At 39.1% G+C, this 13,064-nt stretch overlaps 2 protein-coding genes across 6 annotated transcripts in view; both read left to right on the top strand.

Moving 5' to 3' along the window:
• The window catches only part of LOC107734214 (probable E3 ubiquitin-protein ligase MGRN1), a 14,953-nt gene extending 9,116 nt beyond the window's left edge, over positions 1–5,837 (top strand). Inside the window, exons 9-17 of one of the 4 annotated variants that reach the window (XM_016546108.1) lie at positions 425–493; positions 636–795; positions 1,982–2,094; positions 2,529–2,740; positions 2,825–2,939; positions 3,641–3,686; positions 3,922–4,038; positions 5,098–5,140; positions 5,360–5,438. In XM_016546108.1, coding sequence (XP_016401594.1) covers positions 425–493; positions 636–795; positions 1,982–2,094; positions 2,529–2,740; positions 2,825–2,939; positions 3,641–3,686; positions 3,922–4,038; positions 5,098–5,135 — 870 coding nt within the window. In that variant the 3' untranslated portion in view covers positions 5,136–5,140; positions 5,360–5,438. Of the gene's footprint in view, positions 1–424; positions 494–635; positions 796–1,981; positions 2,095–2,528; positions 2,741–2,824; positions 2,940–3,637; positions 3,687–3,921; positions 4,039–5,097; positions 5,141–5,359 lie in introns of all 4 variants that reach the window. The other 3 variants (XM_016546107.1, XM_016546106.1, XM_016546105.1) reach the window with 3 other exon arrangements.
• A 1,552-nt stretch (positions 5,838–7,389) lies between these two features.
• On the top strand, positions 7,390–12,485 carry LOC107734171 (forkhead box protein J1-B). 2 transcript variants are annotated; one of them, XM_016546046.1, is made up of 4 exons: positions 7,390–7,599; positions 7,734–8,320; positions 10,789–11,448; positions 12,194–12,485. In XM_016546046.1, the coding sequence occupies exons 2-4, from the start codon at positions 7,769–7,771 to the stop codon at positions 12,329–12,331; spliced, it is 1,350 nt and encodes a 449-aa protein (XP_016401532.1). In that variant the 5' UTR covers positions 7,390–7,599; positions 7,734–7,768; the 3' UTR covers positions 12,332–12,485. The 2 variants fall into 2 exon arrangements, with proteins under 2 accessions (XP_016401532.1, XP_016401531.1); XM_016546045.1 differs by lacking the exon at positions 12,194–12,485 and having other exon boundaries at positions 10,789–11,682.
• The last annotated feature ends 579 nt before the right edge of the window (positions 12,486–13,064 follow it).

Below are 13,064 nucleotides of genomic sequence, written 5' to 3'. Positions count from 1 at the left end.
TTGGTGCCCGCAAGCCCGCCGGCCGCTCCTTCGTCGAATCCACCGGCCGCGCCGTTCTCAAGCCCGCTGGCCGCCACTCACTCAAGCCCGCCGTGTGAGACGCTGTGTGTTTCGGACATGGTTTTATGTTTACGCGGTGCGATGACCTTAAACCGCATAAACACATTTCATTACACCAAATACACAAAATAATGATATTTTTAGCAACATCATATGACCCCTTTAATTGGATCCCTCATTAAACAGACGGATTGAACTCCTTGATCCGTTCACACTCGTGCACGCTTATCCACTCCACTTGTGTGGAAGCAGTAATCAGGCCATGTCACTTCATGAAAAAGATAATGAGCATTTTTATCTGTGCTGTGATGTTTCCCATGCATGCCAGTAATCCGCATTTACGTATCGCATGCTCATCCTTTAGGTGGACCGTGTGAGCTATCTGCTGCAGGAGATTTACGGCATTGAAAACCGGAACAATCAGGAGACAAAGGTAAGTCATGCCGCTACACCAGAGAATTTAGGGCAGATGAGATGTGACGTGCACAACTAGTAACACAATATCCATCCTGCCTTTTTCTGTCTCTGATTTCATGTACTATTTTACAGTGTTTTGTTTTGTCTTCTCTCTTCAGTCCACAGAGGATGAGAACAGTGACAACAACAGCGAGTGTGTGGTTTGTTTATCAGACCTGCGTGACACACTCATTCTCCCTTGCAGGCACCTGTGTCTGTGCAATGCCTGTGCTGACACACTGCGTTACCAGGCCAACAACTGCCCTATCTGCAGACTGCGTAAGTACTCATTAATCAACGCCTGAGCTTCCCGTATTGTTCCTCCATTATTATTCAGATTTGTTCCGCTAAATGAGCCGAACCTTTAAAGTGGGTATGGCCATAAAGATAAAAGGCTGAGTGATGACTTTTTTTAATCCAATATGTACTGATTTACCATTGTGCTTTTATTACCCTTTTTATTGTTCTTAGTGATGATTAGTCATTAGTGCATCACTGATCACTTATGCAGTGCAGATCATGTGACTGTTGAAGAATAGTGCCATCTGTTGGGGATGTCATGTAATAATGATTATTCGATTTGTGTGAAGTAATAGACTTTCACAATTTGAGTTGAATTACTGAAATAAATGAACTTTTCCACGACATTCTAATTTATTGAGATGCACCTGTATATTTGTGTTACAAAACTTTAAGTTTTTTCTGAGAAACATTTCTGAAAATGATACATTTCCTTGCGGTGTAATTTAAAGGAATAGTTAAACCAAAAATGAACATTTGCTGAAAATGAACTGAAATTTAGATGAGTTTGTTTGTTCATTGGAACTGACTTGGAGAAATTTAGCATTACTTCACTTGCTTATCAATAGATCCTTTGCAGTGAATAAGTGCCGTCAGAATGAGAGTTTGTAATAAATTCATCATTAGGATGAATGGTGGATTTTGATATGAGAGGGAGCAACAAGGGAGTGATTTTTCAGCATTTTTATGGATTATGGACTGATATTTTGGCCAGAATTGTCAATTACGTGTGACATTTTTATCAGCTGTTTAAACTCTTATTCTGACGGCACCCATTCACTGCAGACAGAGGATTCATTAGTGAGCAAGTGATGTATTCAAATCAATTCTTGGGTGGCCTGACGGTAAATTTTAAGCAAAAAGGAGAAACATGCTAATAAGAAACTATATACGACAGGACTGCAGTTTAGTTGGCCAGGCTTTTGTGTACTTGTGTAAAGTGTTTCTGCCCTATAGATCTTCTTCACTGAGAGAATGTACACTGATTTTGCTTCGACAGTAAGACCAGCTGTGCAAATATTTACCTCCTGTTTTGTAGCCAAATGAATCTGGCAACTTTTAATCTGCAGTGTGAGGATGCAGCACCTGTGTTTGTTTATGCACTGCGCACTTGTTTGTATCTTTTTTCCCCACCTGACCTTTCTTTCTACTTTCGCTGCCCCAGCATTCAGAGCCCTGCTCCAGATTCGAGCCGTGAGGAAGAAAACAGCTGCCACTCTCTCACCAGTTTCCTTTAGCCCAGTGCTTTCCCAGAGCTCTGACCATACTGAGCATTCGGTAAAATTCATGTTTCATCCTGTACTCTAATTTATTATTAATACATCATGGATCCTTTTCCACTGTGTTGCTACAGTAGTATTGATTTTGTCCAGTGGAATCATGCTTCGCATTTGACTCCAGTACAGTTATGAATGGTATTTCAGGTTTTCAGTGGCGCATAAACTCCTCATTTCAAACATCCAGTATGTTGGACAAATTTGTTTTAAATTGATTTTTTTCACAGTTTTTTTAACAGCAAAAATAGAAATATTCTAAAAAAAAATTATTACAATTTAAAATAACAGTTTTCTGTTTGAATATGTTTTGAAATGTGTATGTCAAACAACATAACTTAATGTTAAAGAATATAAGACCTCTAAATTCTTTTGATTCTACATGGCAATAAGTCAGAAGTTTACTAACAACACACTTTTTTTCCTATTGAATCTCAGAATGCCGACAACATCCCTCCTGGCTATGAGCCCATCTCACTGCTGGAAGCCCTGAATGGGGTGCAACCCGTGTCCCCTTCAATCCCATCAGCACCTCTCTATGAGGAGATCCCGTTTTCTGGGGAGATGGGGGATCCCCTTAACCTGACTGGACGGCAGCAGAACGCAGATACCACATCAATGAAGGGCAAAGGTAGCACATCACCAGATGGGTAAGTCCATATTGTGAAAATACTAACTCTGAAAATGCTCAAATAATGTTTTTCTTTTTCCAGTGATATATGTCATGTTTCCAGGTCTACACGTTCTCCCTCATCCCCAATACAGGAGGAGGAAGATGAGGAGAGGATGTCGGAGCTCTCTGATGCCCAGCCTCAGTCTGTTCTGCCCAGTAGTCTCAGTCCCACTGAGGTCAGCCACTATCAAGTTCTTCCCTGTACTTCCCTGAAATGATGCCCACTGACAAGCCAATAAATGGTAACACTTTATTTTAAAGTGACGTAGTTACATGTTACGTGTACTTGCAGTACATGTAGTAATAACAGTATAGTATAGTGTATTAATAACAGTAAATCAACTAACCCTAAACCAAACCTTAACCTTATAGAAGAGGTTCTCAACTCTGGCCCTCAAGGTCCACTTTCTTACAGCTTTTTACTCCAACATGCCCTATAGTTTAGTAGTAATAGTTCATTAATATTACACAGTACTGTGTAATTACACTGTAACAACGTCACCTTGAAATAAAGTGTAACCCAGAAGATGGCTTTCTTTTAACAGTGTACTTAAAGGCGAGCAGGAACTCCTATGTTTTATGAAGAGTTTTCTTACTCTCGGTCTTGAAATTACCTGTCTGAGTGCCTGTTGTATAAATAATACCGTACAATACTATTTATTTCTTGGAAACATTCATTATGCTTGTGTGTGACTCATGGCATGGATGAGCTGACTGTGTAACTCCATGGGTTAGTTTGCATAGATCTGTGGGTTTTACCTGGTTGCATATGACTGATAAAGAAATGCAAACTAGTTAACAACCTACACTGTTGTGTCTGCTTATTTCCCACAACCTGTAAAAAAAAGCTGGCTCATTCTAGTTTATTTCCCAACAGGCCACAGTAGAGGGTGTGGCCACCAAACCTGGCTTCCCAAATTCAGGTTAGCAAACTTGATGTGCAAATCAGCATTAAAATTAAGCATTACATGTCATTGTTGCAAATAATATGGCAGCAGCAGTTAAAAAAAGATGTTATATAATATAGAAAACTGTTTGATATAATTATATATGTATATAAAATTAACATTCTGACTGGCATGCCATCCTCTCAGGCTTTGGTTGTGTATCAGTACCAGTGATGAAGAACAAACCATGTCAATCATGTCATGTTGGCAGGTTCAGAGAGCAGATCCCTGGGTGTGTCTGTGAGTGAAATCCTACAGGACTGCCACAGCGAGCGCAGCAGCCTGAGCCGGACAGAAAGTGACCCCTCAGCAGATCTGGCCCTGCCTGGTGAGTCAGTACCCCACAATCCTGACACCCCCATGAAGTCTGCCAAAACTCCTTGTGTAGGAATAGTTCCTTTGAGTCCTTTTTCGAGGGTGGGGCGTCTTTTACGCACTAAATAAACCTTTGTACTGTTGACTTTGAGAAAATGCAAAAAAGCAAAGTTGGAGCAAGCAAATTTTTCAGCATGTTTGGCAGAACTGATGCTGTGCTGTGTGAACCTTCTCTGTTATTGCTGCTTCCTTGCTCAGCAATTTCTACCAAGTAAAGCTTCTGTTTAAATACATTTTTTTTCAGTCTTTAAAAGCATTTTTCTGTTCTCTTACAGTGTCTTTTATATGCCGTCTATACACTAGAAAGAAAAAATCTCAAGTACATCAAGACGTTCTTAATAGGGGTGTAAATATTTTCTGATAATTTGATGATTCTTGATGTAAAATCATGAAATTTTATAATTCTATTAGTTCATTTTGTTTTAAAACAAATTCTTTGAAAATATGTTTCGGCTACAAATGTGATTGGATTAAATGTTATTTTTTATTTTATTAAACAAGTAGTTTTTTTAATTAAATATCATTTATTAACATAGTACACCATTTATATTTTGAATAAGAAATGAAACGTTTATTATAGTATTTAAATGTAACTAGTAATGAAATCAGATGTTAAATTTCAAAAATTGTATTGTAGTCCATTTTCACCACGTAAGAATAAAAAAAACTTAACAAAAAACAATTATAAACCTTTGTTAAACCATAATTATAACATAAACAGTCCTAATTATGAGATACTAAGTCATTATTATGTCAAATGTATAAAATACTAGGTATTTATCATTATGACAAAAAATTTACTTTTGTTAATCTCAATTTCAACTTTCAGAATTATGATTTACTATGTCATAATTTTGATTTATGATTTACCAAAGCATGATATTTCCCCCCCTTATGTGGCAGAAATGGACTTCCATGCTGGTTCTGTGTGTCCAACGCATGTCTAATGCTGTGCTGTCTCCTAACCCTCTCTCTTTCTCACTCTAACTCGGCTTGCTCTTAACACGCATAGCATCTGAGTCATGGTCCACTGCTGTAGAGGAATGTTGACTCTGGTAGGTCACCAATGTCATGAATATTTCTTTCTTTTTACTGGTTGTCTATTTTTCTACCAGTCGCTTTGTAAGAGTCAGTTAAAGAGTTATTTATAAGTCACATGCAAACACATTACATTACCAAAAGTTCATGAGAAAAATGAATTTGGTTAAATCTGTCCAAACATGAAGTGAATATTCTCCTCCATTCTCACTCCACCTGTCTTCACCTTTCCTCAGGTTCATCAGAGTCCATAGAAAGCCTGAAGAGTCAGAGCACCAGCAGCTCCAGTCAGCCCCTGCTCCGCCTCCCCAGCACCCTGCGCATGGAAGATGAGCGGCTCCCTTCATAAACACCCCCGCTGTGCCAGTTTCATCAACCCGCTGTTTCAAATCAAACTTATTCCCTTTCCAGCACACTGTTGTTCATGAATGCTACCGTCTCTGTTAAGACAATTACTTCTTGAGTACCGCAATCAAAGCCGTGTAGTGAAGAGTCCAAGACATTTCAGTGTGTAATAGAAAAACGATACAAAAGCTTCAAAAAACATACAAAAAAAATTGTCATTTATAAGACGGTCATAGCTTTTGCTTTGAGAGTTCAGAAATTTTGAATGGCTCAAATTCTTTTAATGGATGCTCAGTCTCTTTGAAGTATGCAGCTTCATGGTGATTTATGACTTTGTACCTTTTTCTTTTTTTTTTAATAATCAGCAAATGAACACTAAATGCATCAGATTGCAGTATGATACGGACGCATAGTATAATCGGTAATCCAGTTGAAGTAGTCATCTACGTCTGTATCTTATATATTTGTTTTGTGCCTTATAGTACTGTGTGGCTGTCCCTTCGTTCTCCCGTTGAAATAGACAAAGTGGGAAGCTGTAGCACTTCTTGAAGCTTTAATGAGTAGTTTATAGAGGGATCTGCCATGATTTACAGTGACATATCTGATGCTTTTTAGTGAATTCACTGCTGCTTATCTATGTCAGGCACCTTTAAAAGTTATGTATGTTTGTATGTAGTCAAATCGCTTTATCATAAAGTGTTGTGCACAAATATGAGTCACTGTGGTTATTTTAAGGCATAAATTGCATTACATTATAGTTATGAATGATCCTGCTGTTCCAGCATAAACCCTAATTCCAGTAACTACCTTAAAGAAATCTAGAAATGAAGCAATGCCTAATTACTAATAATACCATAAATAACTAGATGACATTAAAATGCTGTTCATTGAACTTTGTGTCCATCAAAGAATCCACAAAAATGTTAAGTAAAGCTGTTTTCGTCATTGATAATAATTGAGTGTCAAATTAGCATATTAGAAGGATTTCTGAAGGAACATGATACTGAAGACGGGAGCAATGGCTGCTGAACATTACACAAAAATAAATGTCGTTTTCTTTTTTTTAAATTTTTTACATTGTGATATTTCACAATATTTATGTTTTACTGTATTTTTAAATAAATGTCATCTTGGTTAGACTTTCACAAAACATTTTTTAAAAATCTTCAATATAATTATGCCACATATAGTCAGCTGAGCTTAGTGTAGAGACTATATTTAGCCAGATGGTGGCAGTGTGTTCACTCCTTTAGAAATAGGCTCAACTTTTGTCAGACAACTAAAATATTTGAACTCAAATACAGAGACTAATTTTTAGAGGGTTTACTCAGCCTAACGGCTGCATGTTGGACAATGTGGTGTGTAAGCCAATGCTTTGAGAGGCAGAGGTCTCCTCAGGCGGGATGAGTGGCGCGCTCCTTTTATTGCACGTCACTATTTTCATTTGTGCGCCTTTTCTAAACTCTTGGCGCGCGAGCATAGTTTATTACCAACGACTTTCTAACGACTCACTCCAGGCATGTAGCAAAGTTAAAAGGAAAATTGATGTCGAGAAAGAATTTTAAAAATGATAACGATGCTGCTGCTGCTGCTGCTGCTGATGATAGATAAAACGCAAAAACATTAATGTATCAGTTTACAGGTTGCATTTGAATCAAGTAATATGTGTCAATTCACGAGGTTTAAAATATAATAAATAATTTAATAATTTAATAAATTATAATTGCAAGAAAATGAGCACCTGTCACATTTCACGCGGATATGTGGTTGAGTACACTCCTCGCGAGGGACAATGACATGTTCAACTCTGGAGCTCTCAGCCAATCAGAGAGCGTCAACATTTAAAGGGCTATTAAGAAACAGGCAAAACGGCGGAGGGCAAAGCCTACATGTCATTTCTCTCGTATTCACTCGCCTGCGAAATAGTAAATGTGTTTCTACATGGCTTTCTTGAAGACAGGATTGGAATGATACTTTTGCGTGGTAGATATCAGGACATGTCTGAGTTTGTGGATGCGCACGTTTATCTGCTGCACTTGTTGCACTGAGGCGAACAGGCTGCTCAATCAAACGTTAACGGACTGAGACAAATTCACCGTTACCGACGAGGTCTTGTGTTTTCATTTCGCAGGTAGGCATTTCATTCGAGGGATTTCATTTGCCTAACCTTGTGGTGGATTATACGCTTATAAAATACACTTTTTGCTGTTAAATTGTTATCAACCGTTATTTTTGAAATTTCAAGCAACGCTGTCTGCTTTACAGATCTGTATCTTCAAAAACACCAAATCGTGCCCACGATGCCAGTGTTAATGAGTCCAGAGATAGCGAATAAATTCAAAGAGAGATGGATGATGCTTCATCCGGAGGATCAGGACAATGTCAGCGGCTCTGTTCACTTTGACGACAGTCTCACCAGCCTGCACTGGCTGCAGAACTTCTCCATCCTCAGTGCCAATCCTGAGCGGACTCCCAGCTCTGGCTGCCATCCGCAACACCTCTTCTACCACAAAAACCAGCTGGGGGGCACCGACTCGCCCTCCAGCCCACCTGCTGGAGATACCGCCGCCGCAGGGATGCCACAAACACCTGGGAATCCCACAACGTCCTGCAGCAGTTTGGCGAATTCATACGCGCACCAGCAAGCGGGACACTACATAACGGCGCAAACAAATGCGTCTGAGGAAATAGACTATAAAACAAACCGCCATGTGAAGCCACCCTACTCATATGCCACTCTGATTTGCATGGCAATGCGAGCTAGCAACAAAACCAAAATCACTCTGTCAGCCATATACAGCTGGATCACGGAGAATTTCTGCTACTACAGATACGCGGAGCCAAGTTGGCAGGTATCTTCACTCACCGAGCATTTATTTATCTTTGAGAATCACTTAATGTTTTTTTTTTTTTTACTTCGGCCTAATGATTCCGTATCTTTAGATTTTTTTAAGTAGAGAAAGAAAAACTGCATTTTTTTTCTTTTTTTGTGCAACAGGTGCACCGACCATTAGCCTATAAGATTATTCCTAACGATTCAGGTTTCTTAACGGTCCTATTAACGATTCTCTTAGCACTTTAGTGGGGAAAACAGAAATCTTTCGATTAAAATGATTTTATTCAATCTCTTGCTAAATAAGATTTTTTTCAGATTTTAATTTTCAATTTCAATTTTCAGACCAGATATAGCAAAGTTATGCACCTCTTATAAGAATTGTTTACTTTATAAACGTTTTGAATCAAACAACAAAAATAATAACATATGGTTAAATTCATTCATTTTCAAGGTTTTTGATTCATTAAAAAACGGCTCAAAAGGCTACTACACTTGTTTTCTACAAGACTACATTTGTATCTCTGTATGTTTCTGATTCACTATAATAGAACCGGCTCATAAGAGTCATTCGTTTGTGAATCTTTCTATATTTGTATATCTGTATATTTCTGATTCTCACAAAAAAGAACTGTTTCAGTCATTTGTTTGATAATCGGACCACACATGTTTCTGATTCACCCAAAAGGACCAATTCATAAGAGCTATTCATTCGTGAATCACTATTAACTGGTGTTAGTCAACCATGGTCTGTCAATACAGAACTACCAAAACAGACCTGTGCACTCAACTACAGTATACTTAAGCTAGGGTGACTGATGATGGAAGCTGAGACCACTATACCCAAGAGCACTCGGTTTCCTGAGGCCTCCTTCCATAATGAGGGATCCTTAAGGGAGCCACTGAGCCACATGTGAAACTAGGAGCGCTGCATTACTAGAGAGCCTCAGCCTTATTCACCACATATCTACTCCTGTACACGCAACATTCCCCTCCCCCATTTGTCTCTGTCACACACACAGTGAGCCAATGAAATAGGACACCTCTACCTGTTGCACAGTGGGAAAATAGACTATAAAACAAACCGCCATGTGAAGCCACCCTACTCATATGCCACTCTGATTTGCATGGCAATGCGAGCTAGCAACAAAACCAAAATCACTCTGTCAGCCATATACAGCTGGATCACGGAGAATTTCTGCTACTACAGATACGCGGAGCCAAGTTGGCAGGTATCTTCACTCACCGAGCATTTATTTATCTTTGAGAATCACTTAATGTTTTTTTTTTTTTTACTTCGGCCTAATGATTCCGTATCTTTAGATTTTTTTAAGTAGAGAAAGAAAAACTGCATTTTTTTTCTTTTTTTGTGCAACAGGTGCACCGACCATTAGCCTATAAGATTATTCCTAACGATTCAGGTTTCTTAACGGTCCTATTAACGATTCTCTTAGCACTTTAGTGGGGAAAACAGAAATCTTTCGATTAAAATGATTTTATTCAATCTCTTGCTAAATAAGATTTTTTTCAGATTTTAATTTTCAATTTCAATTTTCAGACCAGATATAGCAAAGTTATGCACCTCTTATAAGAATTGTTTACTTTATAAACGTTTTGAATCAAACAACAAAAATAATAACATATGGTTCAATTCATTCATTTTCAAGGTTTTTGATTCATTAAAAAACGGCTCAAAAGGCTACTACACTTGTTTTCTACAAGACTACATTTGTATCTCTGTATGTTTCTGATTCACTATAATAGAACCGGCTCATAAGAGTCATTCGTTTGTGAATCTTTCTATATTTGTATATCTGTATATTTCTGATTCTCACAAAAAAGAACTGTTTCAGTCATTTGTTTGATAATCGGACCACACATGTTTCTGATTCACCCAAAAGGACCAATTCATAAGAGCTATTCATTCGTGAATCACTATTAACTGGTGTTAGTCAACCATGGTCTGTCAATACAGAACTACCAAAACAGACCTGTGCACTCAACTACAGTATACTTAAGCTAGGGTGACTGATGATGGAAGCTGAGACCACTATACCCAAGAGCACTAGGTTTCCTGAGTCCTCCTTCCATAATGAGGGATCCTTAAGGGAGCCACTGATCATGTGAAACTTGGAGCGCTGCATTACTAGAGAACGTCGGCCTTATTCACCGCATTTCTTCTCCTGTACACGCAACATTCCCCTCCCCCATTTGTCTCTGTCACACACACAGTGAGCCAATGAAATAGGACACCTCTACCTGTTGCACAGCGGGATTTTATAGGGACCTTTATGCATGCTGTCGTCTTCTGTCACTAGAAGTTATTGCATTTATATTCTACACTCTAACCAACATGTTGGCTCTGTATTCAAACAGCTCAATTAAATTTGCATAATAATTTGTTTCAGTTTAAATATAAATATTAAAAACCTGCTATCCCTATATTCTTAACTGTTAAATAAACCGATTTTTCTCTTTTTCTTTTAGAATTCAATCCGGCATAACTTGTCCCTGAACAAGTGCTTCATGAAAGTGCCCAGGCAGAAAGACGAGCCAGGAAAAGGAGGCTTTTGGCAAATCGACCCGCAGTACGCTGACATGTTTGTCAATGGCGTTTTCAAACGGCGGCGAATGCCTGCCACAAACTTCAATACCCAAAGACAGAGCAAAATGTTATCCTCTCCCAGCTCCTCGTACGGCTCTCAGTGCAACCAGACCGGCCAACAAATGGGAATGGGCCACTTCCAAGGACCTGTCCCAGGAAACAAACGCAAGCAAGTCTTCCCTAAACGAGGCAGCAAGCTGGCCAGAGTCTCCAAGAGCCCTCTGTTAACCACCGACATCAAAACTTCAGACGTACTGAGAGGAGATTTTGACCTGGCATCTGTTTTTGACGATGTGTTAAGTGGGAATGACAGCACGTTTGAGGATTTGGATATCAACACAGCGCTGAGCTCGCTGGGATGCGAGATGGAGCAATCTTCACAGAACCAGCACGGGCCTGGCTACAGCAATGAGGACGAACAGGCTTGTGCTTACCTAGAGGCGAACGGCATGATGGGATCCAACATGGAGGACTTTCACCAACAGCACCACCAGCAAGTACAGGTCCATCCGCAATATTACGAGGGAATGTTCACGGATCAGGTTCACCAGCATCAGCACCCTTGGGAGATTAAAGAGGAAGTCCAAGCCATCCCACTTACCTTGGATCATGCCTATGGGCTTTGTGAGGGATTCTTCTCTGAGATGCAACTCTGGGAAAGAGCAGAGTCATATCTGTGAACACGTCTGAATACATATGCACTGTCTTTGCTCGTCTGAAGACCTATTGACTTTTGTTTTGCTACATTAGCATAATGAATTACTGAGGATGTGAGAGGTTATATGTAATTATTCTTTGTACTTCTTTTGCATTTTGTAAAAACCTATACTGATTCCTGGAGATAACATTATCTCCCCAGAGGCAGAGACTCCTGCCTGTATTTACACGAGTGCTATCGCCGCTCTGGCCCCGCATACGGACCTGTCAGCTGGAACAAGGACGGCTGTCACGGCGGGGCATCGCCACGCTGCTTTATGTCCCCCCGGGCACTGCTGGCAGCCCCTGATTACAGTTGCTATGTGGGCATGTCAGCCAGATCACACAGAGAGATGTGTCAGCCGTTCTGCTGGAAACGGTGTATTTTTCACCCTGAAACCATACTTGAAAATCAGGTTGGATTATATCAAATTCATATGTGACCCTGGACCACAAAACCAGTCATAAGGGTCAATTTTTGAAATTGAGATTTATACATCATCCGAAAACTGAATAAATAAGCTTACCATTGATGTATGGTTTGTTGAGATAGGGCAATATTTGGCTGAGATACAACTATTCACGGATCAGGTTCACCAGCATCAGCACCCTTGGGAGATTAAAGAGGAAGTCCAAGCCATCCCACTTACCTTGGATCATGCCTATGGGCTTTGTGAGGGATTCTTCTCTGAGATGCAACTCTGGGAAAGAGCAGAGTCATATCTGTGAACACGTCTGAATACATATGCACTGTCTTTGCTCGTCTGAAGACCTATTGACTTTTGTTTTGCTACATTAGCATAATGAATTACTGAGGATGTGAGAGGTTATATGTAATTATTCTTTGTACTTCTTTTGCATTTTGTAAAAACCTATACTGATTCATTTATAATTACCCTTGATCTTTGAGTTCTTGCTTTTTTTTGGAAATTTTCTCGAGATGGATAAATATTGTTGTGGGACAAGTGTAGTTATTTAGGATAGTGACATTTTGTTCCTTATTGTTTAATCAATCTAATATATTCATTTTAGTTTACTTGATATTTTAGGTAATGTCATGCTTTATATAAGTCTAACAAAAGTAAAAAAACAAATATAAATCACATATTTGAGGGAAAGGGGATGCAACAAGCCAAAGTGCTTCACTAAATAATTTCCAGAGACAAAATAAGCCCGCACAAGCACTTTGAAACTCAGTTTGTTGCCCAGTGATTTAGCCTCATAATTTATTTTCTCTCTTTTATGATAATCTATGAGGGTGCAAAGTGTCCCACAAGTGCTCGTTTCAAAATGTAATGCATTAGTCTCAGATTTACCATGAACTGTGGGTGGCAATCTTACGAGGCAATGACTGTTCTAGAAGTGTGTACTTGTATCGATTCTTTGAGAAATGGACTAAAACATGCAACGTGAAACAAAATATATTCTGTACTTGAATAAAAAGATCAATCTGTACAACTTT

This window comes from Sinocyclocheilus rhinocerous, unplaced genomic scaffold (assembly GCF_001515625.1).
Source record: "Sinocyclocheilus rhinocerous isolate Xijiao unplaced genomic scaffold, SAMN03320098_v1.1 scaffold820, whole genome shotgun sequence".
Lineage (NCBI taxonomy): Eukaryota > Metazoa > Chordata > Actinopteri > Cypriniformes > Cyprinidae > Sinocyclocheilus > Sinocyclocheilus rhinocerous.
The sequence above is the reverse complement of the archived record's forward strand: the minus strand, read 5'-3'. Positions and strand labels throughout refer to the sequence as shown.

Excerpts from the sequence above, each read along its gene's own strand:
- LOC107734171 (XM_016546046.1), top strand. The coding sequence starts at position 7,769 with ATGCCAGTGTTAATGAGTCCAGAGATAGCGAATAAATTCAAAGAGAGA. Across the intron at positions 8,321-10,788 it reads ACGCGGAGCCAAGTTGGCAG|AATTCAATCCGGCATAACTT; the intron begins GTATCTTCACTC and ends TTTTTCTTTTAG. Across the intron at positions 11,449-12,193 it reads AGGGAATGTTCACGGATCAG|GTTCACCAGCATCAGCACCC; the intron begins GTTCACCAGCAT and ends TTCACGGATCAG.